This window comes from Echiichthys vipera, assembly GCF_963691815.1.
Source record: "Echiichthys vipera genome assembly, chromosome: 13".
NCBI lineage: Eukaryota > Metazoa > Chordata > Actinopteri > Perciformes > Trachinidae > Echiichthys > Echiichthys vipera.
In genome coordinates this window covers 24,888,136-24,912,801 of record NC_139838.1, presented here as the reverse complement: position 1 = coordinate 24,912,801, position 24,666 = coordinate 24,888,136, and the positions used below count along the sequence as shown (strand labels likewise).

General features: G+C 41.4%; 3 protein-coding genes across 3 annotated transcripts; all 3 read right to left on the bottom strand.

Annotated features, from left to right (window-relative positions):
* Positions 1-1,279: 1,279 nt before the first annotated feature.
* Positions 1,280-7,367, bottom strand: LOC310955730 (elongation factor 1-alpha-like). The gene is made up of 8 exons (XM_083925729.1): positions 7,250-7,367; positions 6,268-6,420; positions 4,703-4,882; positions 3,741-4,037; positions 3,510-3,660; positions 2,542-2,798; positions 2,221-2,455; positions 1,280-1,595 (listed from the first exon to the last, which is right to left on the bottom strand). Exons 2-8 carry the CDS (start codon positions 6,409-6,411, stop codon positions 1,474-1,476), a joined length of 1,386 nt encoding a protein of 461 aa, XP_083781855.1. The 5' UTR covers positions 6,412-6,420; positions 7,250-7,367; the 3' UTR covers positions 1,280-1,473.
* Positions 7,368-7,711: 344 nt separating this feature from the next.
* LOC310955680 (elongation factor 1-alpha) lies at positions 7,712-19,752 on the bottom strand. Its single transcript, XM_083925651.1, has 8 exons — positions 19,611-19,752; positions 16,834-16,986; positions 15,326-15,505; positions 14,937-15,233; positions 13,251-13,401; positions 10,345-10,601; positions 9,384-9,618; positions 7,712-8,093 (listed from the first exon to the last, which is right to left on the bottom strand). Exons 2-8 carry the CDS (start codon positions 16,975-16,977, stop codon positions 7,969-7,971), a joined length of 1,389 nt encoding a protein of 462 aa, XP_083781777.1. The 5' UTR covers positions 16,978-16,986; positions 19,611-19,752; the 3' UTR covers positions 7,712-7,968.
* Positions 19,753-19,908: 156 nt separating this feature from the next.
* On the bottom strand, positions 19,909-23,552 carry LOC310955681 (elongation factor 1-alpha). Its single transcript, XM_083925652.1, has 8 exons — positions 23,420-23,552; positions 22,478-22,632; positions 21,773-21,952; positions 21,386-21,682; positions 21,148-21,298; positions 20,805-21,061; positions 20,466-20,700; positions 19,909-20,349 (listed from the first exon to the last, which is right to left on the bottom strand). The coding sequence occupies exons 2-8, from the start codon at positions 22,619-22,621 to the stop codon at positions 20,228-20,230; spliced, it is 1,386 nt and encodes a 461-aa protein (XP_083781778.1). The 5' UTR covers positions 22,622-22,632; positions 23,420-23,552; the 3' UTR covers positions 19,909-20,227.
* Between the last annotated feature and the right edge of the window lie 1,114 nt (positions 23,553-24,666).

Below are 24,666 nucleotides of genomic sequence, written 5' to 3'. Positions count from 1 at the left end.
GTTGCAGAGCCACATACTTTTGTACCTTTTGAATTCTCCCGTTACGTAAACCAGGACCGGTGTTGTGTCGTATTCAGCACCCCTGCAGTGAATGCACCCCCTCGCCTTAAAGGTGATATTCTGGATCAGGAGGCTGTTGTTTGGACCTATAGGAGCAGCTTATACACAGGTAACCCACGGTAACGGTCAGACCATTGGTTACCTGCGTTTAAAATCACAAACTTGGATGATAGGGAACACAAAACAATACCTTTTTGTATGTTCTGTGTGAATATACTGCAGCTATAATTACAAAATGAATTAAATGGATCTTTTGAGCAAAGATCCAGGACCAGGTGGAGAGATTAGATCTCCACACTGGCCTGGGAACGCCTCAGGATCCCCCAGTTAGAGCTGGTTAATGTGGCCCGGGAAAGGGAAGTTCGGGGTCCCCTGCTAAAGCTACTGCCCGAGACCCGACCCCGGATAAGAGGCTGAAGATGAGATGAGATACTTTAAATTAAATGTGTAAGAAGAGTCTCCATGTTCGGGATTTGTGAAGTTTCTGATCGTTCCATAAAACAAAATGACAAGTGTTACGACTGCAGTCATTTTTTAGCCAATGTGCTGTGTGTGTTTGTGTGTGTGTGTGTGTGCGTGTGTGTGCCCTGTGTGTTTTTTCTGCTTCCAATCATTGATGCAAATATGTGTGTGCCATAGCCGTGCAGTGAATGGTAGACAGGTGTCAGGCCCTGGCTCCTGATTGGCTGCATGCTGAAAACTACCGGGTTTATAAAGAAAGAGCCAAGATGGCCGACGTCTGATGGCAACAGGCATCTGCAGCTGGATGCTACTCCCTCATCCTCCTTATCCCCCAACAGGCACTTCAGCTCAGCTTTGTCGTCCTTTTGAGTAGTTTCAGTTTCTTTGAGTAGTAGGGTCGGACTGTCACTTTTGTAAACATGTTTTTTCCTGTTTATTTAGTTAGGGAGTTAAATCTTGTGTCATTTGTTTCTTCTTAAGTTTGGTTCGGTAAGGTTCATTGTTTCTCAGACAGGAACCTTTTGTTTGTTTGTCATTTTGGCCTCAGTCCACCCTGAAGCCTGTAGCTCAGCTTATATATTTCATTATCTATTGTTGTCACTTTAACTGTTTTTGTAAATAAAACCTTTTTCTTAGTATTCAACCGAACCATTGTTTGGGACTTGTTGTGTCCTCGGCCCCTGGACCCGGGGAAAACCCAAGAAAGGATGTGAGATATTCAAACGTTGTGAAACAAGAGAAGAAACGTTGTCATATGTCATGTTTTAGATTTTTATTATTTTCCTTTAAACCTAATTCTTAGAAATAGTTTCCTCTAAAAGGCACGGGCCTTCCTTTCCTGCGGAAACTTTTCCGGTGGTTTTTCATCATCAAACGCCAGAAGACAGCGTTGGGATGAAGAGACGCTGGCAGCGGAGCCGGGACCTTTTGTTCCACATCCTGCATGAGAATTCATTTCTTCCCCGTCACCTTCTGTGCAGACTTGGTGACCTTTGCGGCGCCGGTGACCTTTTCTGTACTCTTCACGACGCCGACGGCCACAGTCTGCTTCATGTCGCGTACAGCAAAGCGACCTGGGAGGAGGAAGTGGATCGTTCGTGAGAGGCTCAAAAGATGCAATTGAAGAAAACAAGTCGTAACAACATTTTGTGCTCATTTTATGTATTTAAAAATCAGTCAAGATGAATAAAGGCGATGCTGCCAATTGGTCAGTGTGTCTCCGCAGTCACTGATAATAATTAAACAACAGGCAGGTCTACAATGAACAAGAGCGTCAGGATACGTCTCAACACAACCTTCAGCACCTGGGCTTAAAGCTGCCTGACAACAGGTGATGAAAACTGACTCGGACCTCGGAGCAGCAGCAGTCAGTCGACGGTGCTTCTTTAAAAGTCTCTTAATGCGTATTTTGAAGAGTCGCATCAGAAAAGCGTCATGAAAACGTCTAAAACGCACTTAAAGGTTTTTACGTTCATTCGTTTTGGTGTTTGCCTCTTTTCAAATTTAGGGTTGTTGCACTAAACGAGACACGGAAACACATTTTCAGAGTATTTATTTAGCTGCTCTGGGATGTGCCCGTAAACAGTCGAACACTAAAACTCAGTTGATGAGCGTGTGTGATTTGAGTTGATGTCTCGCCCATTCTCTTAAATGTAACCTACAGATTCAGTAGAAGAAGAAGAAAAAGCCTTTACTCACCCAGTGGAGCATATTCAGCGAAGGCCTCCACAACCATGGGCTTAGTGGGGATCAGTTTGATGATGGCGGCGTCTCCAGACTTGACAAATTTGGGGTTATCCTCAAGCTTCTTGCCAGAACGACGGTCGACCTTCTCGATGAGCTCGCTGAACTTGCAGGCGATGTGAGCTGTGTGGCAATCCAGCACGGGTGCGTAACCGGCGTTGATCTGGCCGGGGTGGTTCAGGATTATGACCTGTGGACACATTTTTTAATTAGTACTAAAAAAAAACTCAAAAAATGTACTTTTTTCTTCAAGCTGTTCAAGTTTAAAATACCAACCTGGGCGTTAAAGGAGGCACATCCCTTGGGTGGGTCGTTCTTGCTGTCGCCGGCCACGTTTCCACGACGGATATCCTTGATTGACACGTTCTTGACGTTGAAGCCGACGTTGTCGCCGGGGAGAGCTTCGGTCAGAGACTCGTGGTGCATCTCCACAGACTTCACCTCAGTGGTCAAGTTCCCAGGAGCAAAGGTGACGATCATGCCGGGCTTCAGGATACCGGTCTCACACCGGCCGACGGGGACGGTTCCAATACCTGAGTGAGCAGGAGGAAAGTTTCTAGTACACGCTTCAGTTACCTTCAAATTAAAGTCCTTGACTCTAAAACGCTGTGACGGACACAGGAGTGTGAACTATAACTGTAGAACTGAAGGACGTGGAAATGGTTTAGGTCACAGCCCAAACAAGAGAACTAGAACCAAACACGAGACAAATGTTACCACAACGTGAGGCTTTTAGTTCCACACTTGCGTAGAATCCTTCATCGGCATCGTGACGTCAAACTGTTGTTTCTCGGTTATAAGACAGACGAGCCAATAAGCATCGCATTGGACTGGAGATTAGCCTACAGACGCCGCAGGTGGGACTTTAACATTTTGGAAAGTCTAGAGTATTGAAGTTGTTTGATGTTCTTGGTTTAACTGTTATTTGTGCAACTTTCAATGCCTTTCAGTGCCGTTCGGTTGGATTTTGATATTTCCATGTTCTGGATTGTAGCAGAAATATGAATGAAGTAATACGAGGTATTGTGCTTTAATGTGATGAAATTGTTACTTTTGTAGTTTTACATATAAGTAGTTATGTATATAGAGACCGTTTCATAGTCTGTTTTTACAAATATATGTTATCTGTATAATATTGTTGTTTGTATGGCTGGAGTTTGTAACGAAAACAATTATTAAAGTATTTCTGATTCTGATTCTGATCTGAAACACAAGGTGCGGTTACAGCATCTGACACGACTTACCGCCGATCTTGTAAACGTCCTGCAGGGGCAGGCGGAGGGGCTTTTCGGTGGGGCGTTTTGGGGGCAGGATGGCATCGAGAGCCTCAAACAGCGTGGTTCCATTGGCAGCTCCCTCCTTACGGTCGATCTTCCATCCCTTGAACCAGCCCATCTACAGACAGACAGGGTTCAAAGTGAGTATTCATTCAAGTTCTCAGTCATCATGTTAACACAGGTGGAAAAGTCCCTCACGTTCTCACTGGGCTCCAGCATGTTGTCGCCGTGCCAACCAGAGATGGGGACGAAGGCGACAGCTGAAGGGTTGTAGCCGATCTTCTTGATGAAGGTGGTCACTTCCTTCTGGATCTCGTCGAAACGGGCCTGGCTGTAAGGGGGAGCGGTGGAGTCCATCTTGTTGACTCCAATGATGAGCTGCTTCACACCGAGGGTGAAGGCGAGCAGGGCGTGCTCACGGGTCTGACCGTTCTTGGAGATACCGGCCTCGAACTCGCCAACACCGGCAGCAACGATGAGCACGGCGCAGTCAGCCTGAACAGGGAAACAGTTTCTTTACTTCTACATATCTGCGTGTTTCGTTCAAGCCGATGCAGTGTTTTTGCTCTGTGTGTGTGCGCTTTTCTGAACATGAACGCGTCACTCTTTGCAATAACATCATCTTTCCTCTGTGGTTCTCCTTTAGGAGCGCAGGCTGAAAACAAATGAGGGATTAAATTGACGCTGAACATAATTAAAATGAAAATGCTGTGACTTCTCAAAGGAAGCAGACAATATAATAATAATTAATAGGGATAGATCTTAGATTAGACTGTACATGCCCAAGCCATCTAAACGTCTGCATGTTTATTTTAACTTAACTTTAAATAATACAATAAACTTATTTTCTGGGATCACAATGCTGTATGGGAATATAAGAAGATACAGTCATTGCATTCTTACACTTCTACCCTAACACTAACTTTTAAAAGCGGTTGCCAACCAGCATCATCTCTTAGGTTGAGTAATTACGCATTAATATAAAGCGGAAATGTCAAAACAAAGGCGGATCTTACAGATGACGACATGTATCAATGTTTCCCCTCTGCATACAGTAATATTGGACTGTGGATCATTTCTCATTGCACCCGTAATGTTAAAATATACAAACCTGGACGTGAGAAGTCATGAAAGAGCAGATTTAAAGGTGAGCTTTTTACCTGAGAGGTGCCGGTGATCATGTTCTTGATGAAGTCTCTGTGTCCAGGGGCGTCGATGATGGTCACGTAGTACTTGGCGGTCTCAAACTTCCACAGAGCGATGTCGATGGTTATACCGCGCTCACGCTCGGCCTTCAGTTTGTCCAGCACCCAGGCGTACTTGAAGGAGCCCTTGCCCATCTGTCGTCGTTAAAACAACGGTAGAAATAAACCGGGACAAAAGATTTGTATTAAATTAAATAATATCACGTCTCTTCATGGTGTAAAAACAGAAAACTGTGACCTGAGAAAACTCAAATTTCCCTTAAATACAGTTTTTAAATAGGTAAATACCATCTGCCGTCGTTAAATCAGCACAAATAGAGCAGGAACAGTCATCTGTTATTAAAGTTTAATAAAGCCAGTTTTAAAATAAAAACATTTATGTCAGGGCCCCTTTTTTACTAGTGTGCCTAAGCATTTTCCCAGGGTTTCATGTAGAGAGATGGCCTTTTGTGTTTTCTCTTCTAAATGTATTTTAGTATTTACTATTTATATATATATATATAAGTTACTTACATTACATTCTTTAATGTGGTTAATTTTTCAAATGTAATTTTATACGTGTTTCTTTCCAAAACTTTTATGTAAAGCACTTTGAATTCCCTTGTTGTTGAATTGTGCCATACAAACAAACTTGCCTCGTAAATACAATGAAAATAATGAGAAATAGCATCAAAATAACCCAGAGCCCAAAGTTTGTTTTGTCCAACAAACGATCCTAAACATTATGATTATTGGAGGTAAAAATATTATCATATTATATTACTATCATGTTACTTTATTATTATCATATTGTTATTATGAAAAAAAGAAAATATTTTGCATGAAAAATTACTTGCACAACCATTTTGAATAAAATAAAATAAAATAAAAGGTATTGTGTGTGTTGTCACAGATTACGGAAACCCGACGTCCCCTGTTTCTGGTTTGACATTATGTCAAAAATCATAAAAAAAAAATCATAATATATATATATATATATATTATTCAAAAACAAGCCTTGTGATACATGAGGAATATTAGTCTTTATGTTGCAAAAGTGGTTTGACATCCCTAGGTCAAAAGATAAGGACGCATAATAGATTTAAGTTTTGTAAAAATACATGAAAATACATTATTCAAAAACAAGCCTTGTGATACATGAGGGAAAAAAAACTTTACGTCGAACACAATGCAATAAAATGGTTTAAATGCATAATAGCTTTTTATTCTGAATATCAAATTAATGCTTTATATCAAACTGACTTAATAATGGTCATTTTTGGGCGGTTTTTACGCCTCTGAACCAAACATGTCTCATAAATCTGGTCACCTCACCACAGAAAGTAGTACTTATATTTCGACAGTAGATGGCAGTTGTAACTAAGCAACGGAAGGAGCCGCTACATCCGCCACACCCTTCCCCTCACCTGTGTGTGACGTAATATGTGCCTTCGTGGCTTCATTGTGTGTCACGTGGTGTGAATATTAGCTAATAACTTAATAAATATACATTATTATTTTGATGTTTTACAGAAACCCACCTCAGAGGCTTCCTTCTCGAACTTCTCGATGGTCCTCTTGTCGATTCCTCCGCACTTGTAGATCAGGTGACCGGTGGTGGTGGACTTGCCGGAGTCGACATGGCCGATGACCACGATGTTGATGTGGGTCTTTTCCTTTCCCATTTCGATGTACTGGGTTCAAACAACATGGCGGAGCCGTTATTTTGACTTTAAATTGAACTGTTTCCGGTTTAAATGCGTCGACAAAATGAAGGTCAGCCCAGCGAAACGACCGTTAAGACTCCAACGGTTATTCAAAAATCAGCTAACGTTCGCTGGGTGACGTCACTTAGCGAACGTTAGCTTGCCGGCTGCTAAGCACGTGCAGAATCTCATCCAGTCAAGCAAATGAGGCAGTCTCATCAAATAACTTTATCCTGCATAAAACTACAAATACCACACTATAACAGCGTTGTTACTATATGGTTTAGTGTTACTTTTTGAAAGGTAACATATATAATTTACAAAAAAAAAGTATTAAGCTAGGTAGGCCTACTCATTAGCCTTTAGCCGACAGAAGGCCCTCAACATAAAAACACATTTAAACTACTTTCTGTTTGGCTACTTTGATCTATAACAATGCACCACGTTTAATGAACTGATTATGTGTTTTGTGTAAAGTTTTAAAGTCATTAATAACTGAAATTAATGTAAACCATTAGAAATAATTACATATTAATATAAAGTAATTCACCATTCAATGGAAACCATTAGAAACCAATACATAGTACTAAAAAGCATTACATGGTATTAAAAAGTATAACCTTTACTGATATTTCACCCTCTAAAGATGTCATCCAAACCATTACATCAGCATCCAGAGCCCCACTTAAAGTCTTAGTTCATATAACTAATGTTTTTGGTGCTATTTTATTTGGATTTCTTGAATAATCAGTTTATAATAATAAAATAAAGTGTTTTTTATGTGATTTTTAAAATATATTCCTGCATTTTAACTCACCTGGTTGAGAGGCTAAATGGCGGCGGTGGATACCTGTCGTCTCCGGCTTTGTCTGGGACGATCACTGGGTGCTGTTTCCTTAAAAAGGAGTCCAGAACAACGCCTTCCTCTAATCTCCTCCTCCCGAAAAGCTTTTTCACAAATAATTGTGGCCTATGTTGCTTTTGCCTGCAAGCACATACTAGGCCAACTAGTTCTGCAAGTCTGTTCTTGTTCCTTGTGCTTTACAGGGCACACCTTAAAACCTCCCTCATCTTTTGTACGTGGTGTCTCTCAAACCCAGCTTGCCTGCTTCTTGTTTTACACATAACGTCTCTTTTACCAACAGAAAACATAAGAAAAGGCCCCGTGGCGCTGAGTTTGACCTCATTGTCACGCTGCTCTGCTGTTCATGTGTGAAACTCGAGGAGGAACGCTGTCGTAATCAATACGTTCAAAGAGTAAAACACACCCTCAAGCATCTTCATTTGGCAATGTTTAAGATTTTTATTGTTTTGGTTTCAACGTAATCATGATCATAGTTTCCCCTAAAAAGACACTGGCCTTCCTTTCCTGCGGAAACTTTTCCGATGGGTCCTAATCAGCATAAGCCAGTCCTTGAGTAGAGAGCTCTGCCTCGGAGAAGACGGCGCCGGGTGGCAGGGAAGAAGAAGAAGAAGGGAAGTGTCGGGCCGCTGCTGCTGAGACGTGACTCTTTGTCGGACGTCCCGCAGGAAAATTCATTTCTTCTTGTCGGCCTTCTGCGCAGACTTGGTGACCTTTCCACCGGAGGCGATTTTCTTGTCGACGGACTTGATGACACCGACGGCCACGGTCTGCCTCATGTCACGCACAGCGAAGCGACCTGAGGGGAGGAAGTGGATAAAGAAAAGGACAGAAACGGAGTCAATGAGCAGCTGAAGAGATAGACTTCTCTTCATTGATCCTTTGGGACGAACTGAACGTCCAGCAGCGTACAAAAACATGAGGAGGGTATAAAAAAATACAGTATAAGATGACTAATAAACTCTTAATAAATACATAAAGTAAACAGTAAACAATAAACTGTTAAATACATAAAGTAAACAGTAAACAATAAACTCTTAAATACATAAAGTAAACAGTAAACAATAAACTCTTAGTTAAATATATATGAGGTAGATTTAAGAATACAGGTAAAATCAAATTCACGGAAAATTAAATCAGATCATTTAAATGTAGAGGAAATACAAGATAAACTATTTATGATTAAAGAGATTAAAGATTAAATTATTGAACTTAAGTGGTGGATAAAGTTACTGCACAGAAAAGAAAAGATAAGTGTCCAGGTGTGTAAGAGTAAATTATTATTAATTGCACAGTGAGATGCCTTAGACATGAGTCTTTACTGTGAATAAAGGGCACATAAAATACTTTTAATTAAGTAACTAAGCACAAAAATAAGAGTAGAAAGGTTTCATATCATATTATAAATTATATAGTAAGTCTGTCATTAGCTCTGGAGCTGAGTGGCAGCAGAAATGTACTAAAATCTAAATCGTTTTAGGAAATCTGAAGGTCGTCGATACGTCAGAGACGTAAAGAATGTGTGCTGGTCTGTCACAGATGTGTCGGCTTATACTCTGACTACATGTTCAGGGTTCGTACACCTGTTCCAAATGTCAAAGTCAAGAACTTTCCAGGTCTATTGTCAAGCTTTTCCAGCACCTTGCAGCTCTGGTAAATAACATAATTCTACATATACTTACATAGATATTAAAAATGATCATTTCACTTTTTTATAATCACGTTAAAAGACATGTTTTACGCTATAAACAACTAAAATTGTGTTTTGTAATAACAGGAGTATAGGAAATAACATTTATGTTCTATAGCTTTTTGTCGTGAAAGAAATGCGGATACACTTTCATGCATTTTCGAGTACTTTGTCAATTAAAACTCAAGCATTTTACAGGATTTCAAGCACCCGTACGAACCCTGCGTGTTCGGTAAAAACCTCTTTCACTGAACATGTAACGCAGAAAACAACGCTGGGCTGATTTAGACATGGGGTCAATGTGTGTAATGTAAAACAATATTCTTTGTTATAATATATTATAGTTGTTATATGAAATGCTAAAATGTAAAGACCAACACGGATTGGGGCGTCACTCACCCAGTGGGGGATACTGGGAGAAGCTCTCAACACACATGGGTTTTCCAGGCACCATGGTGATGATGGCGGCGTCTCCAGACTTGAGGGCCTTGGGGTTATCCTCGAGCTTCTTGCCAGAACGGCGGTCGATCTTCTCCTTGAGCTCGCTGAACTTGCAGGCGATGTGAGCGGTGTGGCAGTCCAGCACGGGGGCGTAACCCTGGGAGATCTGACCGGGGTGGTTCAGGATGATGACCTGCATGGGCGCGACATGGAGGGAAGTCAAAGGAGCAACACGTGAGGATGTGGACAGACTGGTGCTGGATACCACTGAGGCTACATCCACGCTACTATATTTTCATTAAAGGTTATATTTTTAAGAATAATAATACACCCACGGGGCGTTTTGAGGGGTACAGAATGAAAGTATTGCTCTTCCCTAAAATATATATATTTAGTCTAAATTCTTTTGACAGGTTTGACTTTCTGTCACGTTCTGTTTACATTGTAGGAGCCAATAGCGTTTGGTGTTTATGGGTTTCCAGGGTTGATTGTTGTTGGGTGCAGCTACTGTAGGCTGGCACTGGGTGAAATGGAGTTTGCCAATCCTACAGCAGCTGAGTGACCGGAGACGGGCAAAAACCAGCGTCAATATAAGCACAGAGCAGTGAATCAGAGAAATAAAACTTTATTTTCCCTTTTTCATCACTACTAGAAATGCAGCTGTGGTAAATACCTCATTATCTCCGTCCTCATTCATATTTTTAGACGTAACAAATTATATTTCCAGCTACAAAAAAAGCCTGAAAAGTCAAAAGTTAGAACAGATACAGAGCGCCTCGTAACATTGCAGACCTGGTCTCGGACCAGACCTGGTTGAAATGGAGTTTGCCAGCGTCAATATAGCGTCAGAGAGTCTTTGCTCTGTAGGTCACTGTTTATTCTGTAAACACAAACACTCCTTCCTTTTCCTGAGACTCACCTGGGCGTTGAAGTTGTCAGCCGCCATAGGTGGGTCGTTCTTGCTGTCACCGGCCACGTTTCCACGGCGGATTTCCTTGACGGACACGTTCTTGATGTTGAAGCCGACGTTGTCGCCGGGGAGAGCTTCAGTCAGCGTCTCGTGGTGCATCTCCACGGACTTCACCTCAGTGGTCAGGTTGGGGGGAGCAAAGGTGACGACCATACCGGGCTTGAGGACCCCGGTCTCAACGCGGCCGACGGGTACAGTTCCAATACCTGAGAGCAGGAGGCAAAATTAAACCTGTTTTTTGCCTCGGCAAATGCTTCTTACTGTCCATACGTTATCCACCGTAACACGTCACACGCATTGATTGACGTCATCGCGATGCGTCTCTTTGTTCACAAATCTTTCCGTAGACCTCGGAGTTTTTGTGCGTCTTGTCGACTGTTTTTGAATCTTTTCATCGACCAAATCTGCAGTAAACACTCCACCTCCGCATCACACCAACGTGAACCTTTCGCCGCCATTTTTTTAAATGTCCACGCATGGTCCCTCCTTCTTTTTTCTATGTCCCAACAGGCGCACATAAAATGACGTCAGAACCGCCGTAGGCCTCATGCTCATACATGTGCAAACATGCTTTACAAAAGCCCACCTCTCCCAAACGGACCGTGGCCGGCAAGCGTACCGCAGCAAGGCGTGGTGCGGTTGCACTCACACTGGTCAAACGAACTAGACTTTAGCCGTAAAACGTGCTTGGGCACGGTACGGATGGACAGTGTGAGTGCACCCTAAGACAGGTTGTTTCTAGCGGCCTCTTTGGCGGTGAGACGTGGGCTTAGTGCTGCAGCTCTCGCCTGTTTGTGTCGCTGTCCCCGGCCCGGAAGCGCTTTCGCCCATTCACTCCCAAACATGCGGGGAAGAGGAGATCCCCTCTGACAAATGTTCTGGATACCAATCAAAATACTCATAATTATCTTCTGACCCTCTTAGGCCAAGTTCATCTCCTGGGCACTGCAGAGGTGCTGTTGAGCAAGGCACCGTACCCCCAACTGCTCGGGGCGCCGATCCATTGGCAGCCCCCTCGCTCTAACATCTCTCCATTAATTGCATGTATAGGTCCTGTCTGTGCATGTGTGTGTATTTCGGGCCAGTGTGTGTGTAACCTGAATAATAACAGTGAAAAAATTGAATTTCCCCTTGAGGGATTAATAAAGTAATTATTTTTCTTCTTCTTCTTCTAAAAAAATCGAGTTATGGGCAGGAGAAGGAGGGTGCGTTGTTACATGACCCAGTGTCCTCTGGACTCTACGTTACTGTATCTTCGGTGGACCCTTTTATTGTCACTAGACACAATACAGTGAGATTAAAGGCAGCTCCTACTCAGTTCAGACATGTATGTGGGTATAAAAAAATAAGATCTAAAATTGAATGAATAGTCCAAAAGTCAGAATGATGTGTCTACATTGGGGAGGCCCCCTGACCGCCATGTTTGTGTGTCATCTTGTTGGTACGGTTGTATGGAGCAGGTGTGTTTAGTGTTCCTTCTGTACCATTTACACACTTCTCTGCTGTTAGTTGTTTCTTGCATTCGCTTTTATAAAAAAATGAAATTCCCATAAAGATATTGTTAAATAGTAAATGTGTATGGAAGCAAAATGGCACAAAGAGTAAAGATTGACCAGTCAGACGGACATTAATGAAGGCTTGTAGGAGTATTAACACAAACATCTCGTCTGTTTCCCTGCAGACTTCGTGTACGTGGACACTCACTCTATCCGGTCTTTCCAGTTGCCCCTTTGTGATGGGCTTGTCTTAACCTGCGGGTCCAGATCTACTCCCAGAACGCCCTTCAGCAGAAACAAGGGTGTGACGACCAGATCGAAGTCTCAAATTTCAAACTGCTGTTAATGTCGTTGGTGCAACTTTCAGGCTTGCAGGTGAGCAACTCAACTCTGTCATTCTCTGTGTGATTTTGATATTTTATGGCTGTGTTTGAAGTTTATTTCTATTTAGCGTAGACTCAGAAGTTAAAGTGTTGGTTCCCAGCCATGTGTTTTGTTTTAATGGGTTAATCTCTTTAAATGTTAAATATGTGAAACTTCAGGCTTCATGTTTCTCTTAATGTAAAGTTTTTTTGTCATTCGCACACTTTTTTTTTGGATATAAAAGTTCGTTACGGCTTCATTCAGACACAAAAACAGTTACGGAGCCTCAATGCTCGCATGATATTCAGTTACTCTGATGCTCTGGTGGGAGTGGTCGCAACACTGGAAAAGAAAGAAAGTTGAGATACGAAGGGAGAGGAGTGACTTCTGCTCCGTCACAGGCTGCACCAGCGATGCTTTAAAGGCTTTGTTTGCCCTCAGAGCCGTAATTTGTGATCATTGTGGACAAAGGGGAGGCTCATTCTGCATTTTACAGTAAGACTACGATTCAATTTCTCATCAAATTTCATTCAGAATTGTGTTTCGTATTTTATAAAGTCTGACAACCAGTCGGGACTTTAATTCCTATTTGCTCACTTACACAAACAAGAGTGCTGGTTGGTTTATTTTGTTGTTTCTTCTTTGAACTGTGAAGAGAAAGAAACATATTTGCTGATTTTACCTGAAGATTCTCTGCTCGGTCTCAGTGTTTCATGGTTTAGTGAACTTTCTTTCATGTCTTTGTGTGAAAGGTGGTAATTACACATTATATTTAGAAGTGCGGTGTGTTGGAGGTGATACGTTGTGAACTCAGGGGATTGTCGTTGCGAGTTTTGCATAAAAGAGACTTGTTCAGACCCGAGGCCGACAAGTTGAATCCCACTAAGTAACAGTGCGTGTCTGAAAGTTTGTAGAGAGAACTTTCCGCTGACATTACGTAGCTTCATTTCCCTTGAGGTGAGGTGTTGAGAGGCGACATGTCCTGACAATCCTTACCGCCAATTTTGTAGACGTCCTGCAGAGGCAGACGCAGGGGCTTGTCCGTGGGGCGGGAGGGAGGCAGGATGGAATCCAGAGCCTCCAGCAGGGTGACGCCAGAAGCACCGCCCTCCTTACGCTCGATCTTCCAGCCCTTGAACCAGCTCATCTGGTATAAGATAAGATATTCCTCTATTAGAGACAGACAGGACGTTCAAAGTACCCCACAACAGCTTACCTTTTGACCACACCCGTGAAGACAAACTGAGAGCGCCTTTAGAAGCTTTGTGACGACCGCCACTGGCTCATCTCACAGAAAACAGGCATTTGCATATTATTAAACAAGTATAAAGTCAAAACCACATGAAACCCCCTCACCACAGTCGAGATTCTAGTCCGAATTTTGACTTTATACTTGTTTAATCTGTCTGTATCTTCCAGAAGTTTGTTAATTGTATTCGTATTTAACTTTGAATAATCCCAATTTATGGGATCCAAGGTATCCCATTCTCACTAAAGAGTTTTTAACAACACATACTAAAGGTTTGATCCATATCAAAACCAAAACTGGATGATTTTATCCAGTTTCAGAATCCATTTTTACTATTTTGAAAACCTCAGTTTCAAGATTTGATCAGATCGTAAGAGTAATGTTGTGTTTTGTCCACAAGAGGGTGCTGTTGTGAAAAGATAAAAGGAAGTTTGACTGATATATGTAGGTATATACGCTCAGTGGCCTCTTTATTAGGCACACCTGGTGCTTAATAAAGTGTCAGTGTGGTCTTCTGCTGCTGTTCCCTCTCTGTAGAAAGTAGGTGGTGTTGTGTGTTCACAGATGCTCTCCTGCATTCCTCTGTTGTAACAAGTGGATATTTGAGTTACTGTTGCCTTTCTATCAGCTCCAACCAGTCTGTCCGTTCTCCTCTGACCTCTGGCATCAACATTTGCCCCCACAGAACTGCCGCTCACTGGATCTTTTCTCTTTTTGGGACCATTCTCTGTAAAAACCCTAGAGATGGTTGTACGTGAAAATCCCAGCAGATCAGCAGTTTCTAAAACACTCAGAGCTCCCGTCTGGCACCAACAACCACGCCACGTTCAAAGTCACTTAAATCACCGTTCTTCCCCGTTCTGATGCTCGGTTTGAACTGCAGCAGATCGTCTTCACCACGTCTACATGCCTGAATGCACTGAGCTGCTGCCGTGTGATTGGCTGATTAGAAATTTGCGAGCAGTTGGACAGGTGCACCTAATAAAGCGGCCGTGAGTGTATGTGTAAATATACTTTATACAGCGTTCCTACACATTTTCTATTTCTAAATTTCCAGACTTATTAGTGGCCGTCCACAGGAACTAGGATATTTTTGTGTGTTTTGAAACCGTGTGTCCGTCCGTCTGTCTTTCTATGTCCGAACAGGCGCACATAGAATGACGTCAGAACCGCCGTAGGCCTCGTGCTCGTACACGTGGTCATGCTCGTGCTCGTACATGTGCAAACGGGCTTTACAAAAGCCCACCTCTCCCAAACGGGCTTTAGACGGCAAACGTGCCGCTCCTAGGAGCTCACACTGGTCAAACGAACTAGACTTTAGCCCTGGAACCTGTTTGGGAACTGTACGGGTGGACACTGTGTGAGTGCGCCCTTAGATGTGAGTGGAGGTGTCTGGTGTGTTGACAGGTGTAGCCGTGTACCGAGCGTCTCACCTTGTCACTGGCCTCCAGCATGTTGTCTCCGTGCCACCCAGAGATGGGGACAAAGGCGACAGTGGCGGGGTTGTAGCCGATCTTCTTGATGTAGGTGCTCACTTCCTTGGTGATTTCCTCAAAGCGCTTCTGGCTGTACGGGGGCTCGGTGGAGTCCATCTTGTTCACTCCGACGATGAGCTGCTTCACACCCAGAGTGTAGGCGAGCAGGGCGTGCTCACGGGTCTGACCGTTCTTGGAGATACCAGCCTCGAACTCGCCAACACCAGCAGCCACGATGAGCACGGCGCAGTCAGCCTGAACAGGGAGAATTAGCAGAACAAACATATTTAAACATAAAGAATAAAGCGATAACTCAGTAGATAAAAGATCTAAAGGTGAGCTTTTACCTGAGAGGTGCCGGTGATCATGTTCTTGATGAAGTCTCTGTGTCCAGGGGCGTCGATGATGGTCACGTAGTACTTGGCGGTCTCAAACTTCCACAGAGCGATGTCGATGGTGATACCACGCTCACGCTCGGCCTTCAGTTTGTCCAGCACCCAGGCGTACTTGAAGGAGCCCTTGCCCATCTGTCGTCGTTAAAACAGGAAATAAAATGGGACAAAAGATTTGTATTAAATTAAATAATATCATGTCTCTTCAAAGTCTAAAGACAGAAAACTGTGACCAGAGAAAACTCAAATTTCCCTTAAATACAGTTATTAAATCGGTTAATATCAGTATTTTTTATATATTTTGGCACAAAAACATGTTTGAGCCTCTTTTTTATTCAACAAAATACGACAAACTGCTAAAAACATTAATGTTTATCTGCGTCTTTGCCAAAAATATGATGTAAAGTTTCCTAATTCAGTTCATAAAATCAAAGAATAATTTAAAAAAAATAAGAATTCGAACACAATTTGTTGCAGTTTTTAAATAAAATACATATATTTTATTTGTTAAAAGCTGGAAAACAATTCACTTTGCTAGACTGCATATGTAATATTTAACTGTTATTATTGTGTTTCAAACCTATTTAAACAAATCAGTGTTTATACATAATAAACTTTAATGTGTGATTTGTTTCAGTTCAGTCTAAATACTTTTCTCTAATCTTTCATTTAGATTTCAACCTTTTCTGATATTTAATTAAGTATCGAGTCGGGAGAACTGCGTATTATATAAAAGAGTATTTCTACAGTGTGGTGTCACTACTTCACCTTAAGTTAAATATAGTTATAAGTTATATAAAAAGAGTATTTCTACAGTGTGGTGTCACTACTTTACCTTAAGTTAAAGCGTATTATAAAAAGAGTATTTCTACAGTGGTGTCACTACTTTACCTTAAGTTAAAGTGTATTATATAAAGAGTATTTCTACAGTGGTGTCACTACTTTACCTTAAGTTAAAGCGTATTATATAAAGAGTATTTCTACAGTGGTGTCACTACTTTACCTTAAGTTAAAGTGTATTATATAAAGAGTATTTCTACAGTGGTGTCACTACTTTACCTTAAGTTAAAGTGTATTATATAAAGAGTATTTCTACAGTGGTGTCACTACTTTACCTTAAGTTAAAACGTATTATATAAAGAGTATTCTACAGTGTGGTGTCACTACTTTACCTTAAGTAAAAGTGTATTACATATAAAAGAGTATTTCTTTCACCACTAAATGCAGGTTAAACGTTGTGTTTTGGGCATTTTTCTGTATAAGTTGCATTATAAAGACAGTACGTGTCTTTAAACAGTAGGTGGCAGTTTAAACCGTATAATCTGAGGGAGCCGTTTCCTCCACTACACCCGCACGTCCACGGATGAGGTGCGGCCTCCGTCACACTTGTGTCCCACGGTGTGTGTGTGTGTGTTTTTAGTCATTGATGACTTAAACAGGCTGGTGTTTCCATGACAACCCACCTCAGCGGCTTCCTTCTCGAACTTCTCGATGGTCCTCTTGTCGATGCCTCCGCACTTGTAGATCAGGTGACCGGTGGTGGTGGACTTGCCGGAGTCGACATGGCCGATGACCACGATGTTGATGTGGATCTTTTCCTTTCCCATTTCGATGAACTGGGTTTAAACAACATGGCGGAGCCGTTATAAACTTTAATGTGGAATATTTATGCAGATTTTTAAGCACATCAAATTCAAAAATAACACATTTAATATGTTTTAATAATATATTAAATATATATGAATAATTATTAAATATGAATTTATTAAATGTATTTGTGTTCATGTGTTAATGGTGTTGGAGGGCCAATTGATTCATGCATTTATGTATTTTTTTTAGATTTATTTCAGCATTTAATTATGTATTTATTTATTGACGACTTTAAATCATTTTTTTAGTCATTTTTTATTTTAACCATTTTTTCTTCTTTCTATGTTTTTCATTTTTTTGTACATTTTAATGTATGTTATTTCTACATTTAATACATTATGTATAGCTCTTGAACATGTATGTTTATACTGAATATTTTCAAAATAAAATAAACATAAAAAAATTAAATTCAGTTAAATAATTCAGGTTTTAAGTCGTCAATAAATAAATACATAAATACATAATTAAATACTGAAATAAATGAAAAAAATACATAAATGCATGAATATATTGGCCATTCAACATCATTAACACATGGACACAGACATATAAATAAATACATGTAGGTGAATGTTTTATTTGTGTATTTATTCATGCATTTATGTATTTTTTCCATTTAATCATGTATTTATTCACGACATGATATTTTTATTTTAATTTTTGTTATTTCTACAAAATAAAATAAACATTAAAAAATTAAATACAATAAATATTTCAGGTTTTAAGTCGTCAATAAATACATAATTAAATGCTGAAACAAATTTTTAAAATACATGAATGTATTTATTTTTTGTATTTAAATGTTCATTTATTTTTGTATTTATTTATTGAGACTTGAGTCCTGTTTAGTTTCCATAGTGATGACGCAGCTGTGACGTTTGGTGACGTTAATCAAACATCAATACTGTGAAGTGATGTTGACTACATTAAATATTTAAACTTTTAATGTCTAAATGAGCTCAGTACAGCACAAAGACATCAATTTAACACAGATTTACAACCGATAATACCGTTATACGGTGAAAACGTCTGATTCATCTCCGTCACAAATGTGTAATTGCCAGTTAGCTAACGTTAATGACCGTTAGCTAACGTTAATGACCGTTAGTTTGCCGTTAATGACCGAACATAACGTGGTGTCCGTTGCTACGCTAATGACGCTTAACGGGATTAAAAGCGACATAACTTCACAGTTGTGACTTTAAAATGAATATTTCTGCATATTTTAAATAATATTTGACCACTATTGAAAACGTAAAACTCAATAACAAATTAGCAAAAACTATTTCATTATTTAAGCATTTCACATTAACTCCCTTAGTTTCGCAGCAGACACCAACTGTTTTTATTTTTATTTATTTGGTTAGGTTTTTTTTTATATTTTAATATGTTTTTATTTCTGAATTTAGAAGTATCACTAGTAATGCTAGCAAAAGTAAAAGCACTAGTAAAACATCAAAATTAAAAGTGAAATATTTCAGGTTTAAAATAGTTTAGACTAAACACGACTTAAGTCTCAATAAATAAGTATATATGGGACCTCCAACCTCATTTACATATGGTCACAAATATAAAATCAAATGTAGGTGAACAAAAATGTAGAAATAAATGTGAAGTATTATTTTATATATACATGTATTAAAGGTATTTTATTTCTGTATTTATTTATTGAGACTAAAGTCATGTTTAGTCCTCCATAGTTATGACCCAGCTGTGACGTAAATCTAATTATGAACACCATAAAGTGATGTACATTAAATATTTAAACTTTTAATGTCTAAATGAGGTCAGAGTTAAATTTGACACATATTTGGTGAAAAACAAACTACAATGGCGTCACAAATGTCTTGTGATTCACCTCGGTCACAACTGCGGCATTGCCAGTTAGCGACCGTTAGCTTACCGTTAATGACAGTTGACATTAACCCCGAACACAACTTGGTGTCCGTTGGTACGTTAATGACGCTTAACGGGCGTAAGAGCGACATAACTACGGGTTTAGTTAATTCAACCTAACGCTACCGGTAACTGCCATGTTCGGTACTCGTGCACGTAACCGGAAAAGCGACTGACGGTGAGTCACGCGCGCCATGTGCTCTACACCGGCCTCCATGTTGCGCCGGGAGCGCAGAGCCGCCATGTTACTGTCTGATGAAAGCGCGCCCCCGATAACTACAGCATTGGATGCGCGTTCACGACGGCAGATATAAAGGACGACCATGACTGGCAGAAAGAAAAACAGCAATTTATGACTCAAGGTTCCCAATCTGCGTATATTTGGTGTTGTTTTTTTAAAATGTCGGTGTATGGAAGCATCATTAAGACGAGCTGAATAGGTCTGCACATGATATGCAAGATATGGATAAGAAATTCAAGGTGAGCTGGCATGTTTACCTTTTATAACATGTTACCCACTAGAATGAAAAAAGAAAGTCACAGGAGGGCCTGGTTACACCTGATCTCCCCATTTTTCCTGACACTGGATAACACGAGTCTAAATTCCCTGCCCTCCCTGAATACTACCCCATCTCCTGAGCACGAACATGCATTTCTAGATGATAGGAGTCGGATAAAAAGATATTTTACCAACCTGTGCCCGGCAACTAAAACGACGTCGATTTAGAGCGGAGGGAAAAAAGGACAGTATGTGATCAGTGCAGAGTTTTTATACCGATCCAGGAGAGAGGGAGGGCTGTGCATGCTCTGGTTGCTGTCAGACCAAAGTGAGACGAGCTATTGGCTGGGCTGGTGTAATTTCTATTGCGACGATTGGTCGACAAGTGCATCACAGGACACAGATAGCATGGTCAAAAACAGCTGCAACACACAGAGGCTCGCCTGTGACAGCCATAACTAAACTGCAACACAGTGAAGGACAGACAAGCCAATTTCAATTTTTTCAAAGACATTTATTTTATTATTAGTTACCAGCAGCTTTCTTTCCAATTAAATTTGTGGCATTTTATCAACGTTTCCAACTTAAACTTAACTGAGAAGAGGCACCGTCATGTGATTCAGGTAAGGGACAATGCCACGTAGTTCTTTTTTCCTGCGAAAACTTTTGCGATGGGTTTTAATCAGCATAAGCCAGTCCTTGAGTAGAGTGCTCTGCCACAGAGAGGATGATGCAGGGTGAGGGCAAGACAGAGGGGAAGTGGCCCGCTGCTGCCGGCACACCTCTTGTTGCTGGATGTCCTGCACGACCATTCATTTCTTCTTCTGGGCCTTCTCTGCGGCCTTGGTTGTCTTTCCGCTAACTTCCTTGGTCTCAACGGCCTTGATGACACCGACAGCCACTGTCTGCCTCATGTCACGCACGGCAAAGCGACCTGGAATAGAAGAGGGAAAAGAAATTAGCGACTGCATTTGTGCTCCTGATCATCGCAAAGTTGAATTGTGAGCATTTCTAAGTTGAGCTTTATACAGCAAGCTTTCAAATGCATACCAAGGGGTGGGTAGCTGGAGAAGGGCTCCACAACCATGGGCTTCTGTGGGATCAGTTTGACAATGGCGGCGTCTCCCGACTTGACGAACTTGGGCTGGTCCTCAAGCTTCTTGCCAGAACGACGGTCGATCTTCTCGATGAGCTCGCTGAACTTGCAGGCGATGTGAGCTGTGTGGCAATCCAGCACAGGTGCGTAACCGGCGTTGATCTGGCCAGGGTGGTTCAGGATGATGACCTGTGGAAACATTTTTAATTAGAACTCTATCAAATTTTCTTGACCCAAGGCTGGAAGATATTCTGTTCATTTTCCTCAAAGCTGTTAAAGTCTAAAATACCAACCTGGGCGTTGAAGTTGTCAGCTCCCTTGGGTGGGTCGTTCTTGCTGTCTCCAGCTACGTATCCACGACGGATTTCCTTGACGGACACGTTCTTGATGTTGAAGCCGACGTTGTCACCGGGCACAGCCTCGGGCAGAGACTCGTGGTGCATCTCCACAGACTTAACCTCAGTGGTCAAGTTGGCGGGGGCAAAGGTAACGACCATGCCGGGCTTCAGGATACCAGTCTCAACACGACCGACGGGTACTGTTCCAATACCTGAGAAAAATAACTGGGTTGAGTACTCAAGGTAACCAGAGTTGAGAAGATGTTATTTATACCGTTAAGTAATTATTCATATTTACCGCCGATTTTGTAAACGTCCTGCAGGGGCAGACGGAGGGGCTTGTCTGTGGGGCGGGAGGGGGGCACGATGGCATCAAGAGCCTCCAGCAGGGTGGTTCCATTGGCATTACCCTCCTTGCGCTCGACCTTCCATCCCTTGAACCAGCCCATCTACAGACAGAATTAAGTAAGAAGTTAGTCCACGCCCACGCCATGTCAACAAGCTCAGCAGCACCAAGTATTCTTTACTCATCTCACCTTTTCACTGGCCTCCAGCATGTTGTCTCCGTGCCACCCAGAGATGGGGACAAAGGCAACAGTGGCGGGGTTGTAGCCGATCTTCTTGATGTAGGTGCTAACTTCCTTGGTGATTTCCTCATAACGGGCCTGGCTGTAAGGGGGCTCGGTGGAGTCCATCTTGTTGACTCCAACGATAAGCTGCTTCACACCGAGGGTGAAGGCCAACAGGGCGTGCTCACGGGTCTGACCGTTCTTGGAGATACCGGCCTCAAACTCACCAACACCAGCAGCAACGATAAGCACGGCGCAGTCAGCCTGAAAACATTACAAGTACAGGTTTTTAAATACACTAATACAAGATGTGACTTAGACCTAGATTTGCTGTGTATTTACAGAATAACTTACCTGAGAGGTACCAGTGATCATGTTCTTGATGAAATCTCTGTGTCCAGGGGCATCAATGATGGTCACGTAGTACCTGGCGGTCTCAAACTTCCACAGAGCAATGTCGATGGTGATACCACGCTCACGCTCTGCCTTCAGTTTGTCCAGCACCCAGGCGTACTTGAAGGAGCCCTTGCCCATCTGTGGATGGATAATCAGAGAATAAGTCAGATTTTAACCATTTTTCACCATCTGATATAGGAAAGTGGCCCTACGGGCTACAATATAAAAATGCAATACAAAATAATAGCTTTAAGAAGTTTCTGTATGTACTTTGTACAGATTTTTTACGCTCAATTTTTATTGTAGTGGACAAATTTTGAAATATTCAACAACTTCCTGATCCTGTAATTTAACAAACTTTAGACACTGATTATACACTTAAACATGTTGACACCGATAATACACTTAAACACGTTATCTTTGACATGGATTTAATCTGTAAAATATTGTTTTTTAAGTGTTAGTCTTCAGCCTGAGGCCTCTGCTGAATAAAGTGCACAGTCACCATCAACGCTGCTGGCGTTAAGCCCCACCCCTACGTGCGCGCACACGCTGACTACATTCTCAGACCGGGCAGAGTGGGCACGCTGGCGCCGCCATCTTGGCTCTTGAATGTAACGGTCATAAAGATAAAAAGAGCCACAAAAAGCACAAACTGCTCACCTCGGCGGCTTCCTTCTCGAACTTCTCGATGGTCCTCTTGTCGATGCCTCCGCACTTGTAGATCAAGTGACCGGTGGAAGTGGACTTGCCGGAGTCGACATGGCCGATGACCACGATGTTGATGTGGATCTTTTCCTTTCCCATTGTTGTAGTTTCTGCCACGAAAGAAAAATGTAAAAAAAGACCCGACCGTTAGAACCGTTTATTAAGTCGCTCATCATGTATTCACCGTTAACATTTGACCCCAGGGCGACACGTTAACGCAACCATGACAACCTGGGCCCGGCTTAACATTAACATTCTGACAAACGTTAGTGTTTTTAAACTGCCATTTTCAAATCACAGCTCGATTAAACGTCAGTTAAAACCGCTTAACGTTTTCAACCGTAACTAACGGCTCCTGGATTTGAGCCGTTTGTAGGCGGTGGCCACTGCTACTAGGCCTCACTCGGCCATAAGCCAGACGAGACACGTGTTACTCTCTGGGCCACGTCGTTTAAAGTTACAAAGTCTGCCAATATACTCAGGGGCTATCTTGTCCCGCCGCCCAACACCTGTTACTCGGTAATAAGTCCAGTTGTTTAATGGAGGAGGGATGAAGAAACGCCATTACAGCATCCTCACATCTCATCTCTTTGTTCCTTTCACCCTCCACATCCTCTCCTCCCTCACGAACCTCCTTTGTTACAAGCTTATAAATATAATCTTACACACACAAGCGCACAAAAGACTGTCATTTAGCGGGTAAACAGTGGGCAAGTAACGGCAAGTTTTTTCAAACGAGCCGGTAAGTCTTACTAATTAAGCCACAGGTTTGTGTGACGTAACATAACCGTTATTTTAAAGTTTAAATCTCAGCCGTTGGACGGTTGAAAAAACTAACCGTTGGTTCTCAATGAACGTTAAAAACCGCCTCTCCGTACGAATCAAAGTTGGACTTACCGGTGTTTCTCGGTTTTCACGGCCAAAGCTGCTGCCCCTAGCCAGGTAACAGAAAGAGGAAGACAACGGCCGGACAGAGGGTTTTATACCGAATGGGAGGCGGCCTGACTTCCCGTCGCCCTCCCCGGTGCAGACCCCGCAAATCACACACATTCCTGCAAAAAACGTCAGCACGCCACCGGATGACCCGCCTGAAACATGTATGAGGTCTGTACGTTTTAGCTTAGTTAGCACTGAAACCCACAACAGCTACAACATACTTTAATGTGGCTGGTTATTTTATTAATTATACAATAAAATACATATGTTTCTAAGCAGCTTTAGGTTTATTTCAACCACAACTTCCTCAACTTTAATCCATCAGCTGTTCAACAGAAACACAGTTGTTTTTAACTCACTTCTATGACATATTTCAAGCATTAATGCGTTAAAATACACTATAAATAATTAAATATGGCTAATTATGGAGAAGGAGGGGGGGTTAAATTAGCTGTACTTATCCCCACTCTTTTTAGAATATTTTATTTTTTTTGTTTATATCATTTTTTGTATGTTTTTCTATTTTTTATGATTTATTTCTTTGCTTTATTATTGTTTTTAATTCCTGTTTTATTTAATTTTCTATTATTTTATTTACATTTTACATTTACACTTTAAAATCCTAATCCGACACAGATTCACTCACTTATTATTACCCTACAAAAATGCTTAAAAATAATATTAGGACATAAAAAACATGAAATAAAACACGAAAACACATAAGTTTAAGTTTATAAGTAATTTAGGGGTGGTTTATTCATCATTCACAGAGTTTGTGTTGTGTAAACGTCACATATTTCAGTGGATTTTTATTATTAATATACAAAAAAAACAGCAAATAAATAACAAATTCAGAGTTTTACGCCCTCATGACACCAGAACAGCACGAAGCCCCGGTCTTTGTCGCCCTCCTCCCTCCAGTAATCAGTGAGATTATTTAAATAACAGTGAGATTTGCATTCAAACAGATCCCAGACCCTGAAAAGATGAACTCATGCTGTTCCCAAACACCTTATCTCACCTTATCGTTTGCATTCACACCAGGCGCGTAAACAGAAGTGTCTGATTGAATTAAAGAGTCAAGATTCAAGAAGCTTTATTTATAAAGAGAGGGAAATTATTGTGCAACAGTTTCAATACAAAGATGGGAAAGGATCAGAGTGACAATAAGCATAAAAACATAAAACAAATAAATATAAAGCTAACAT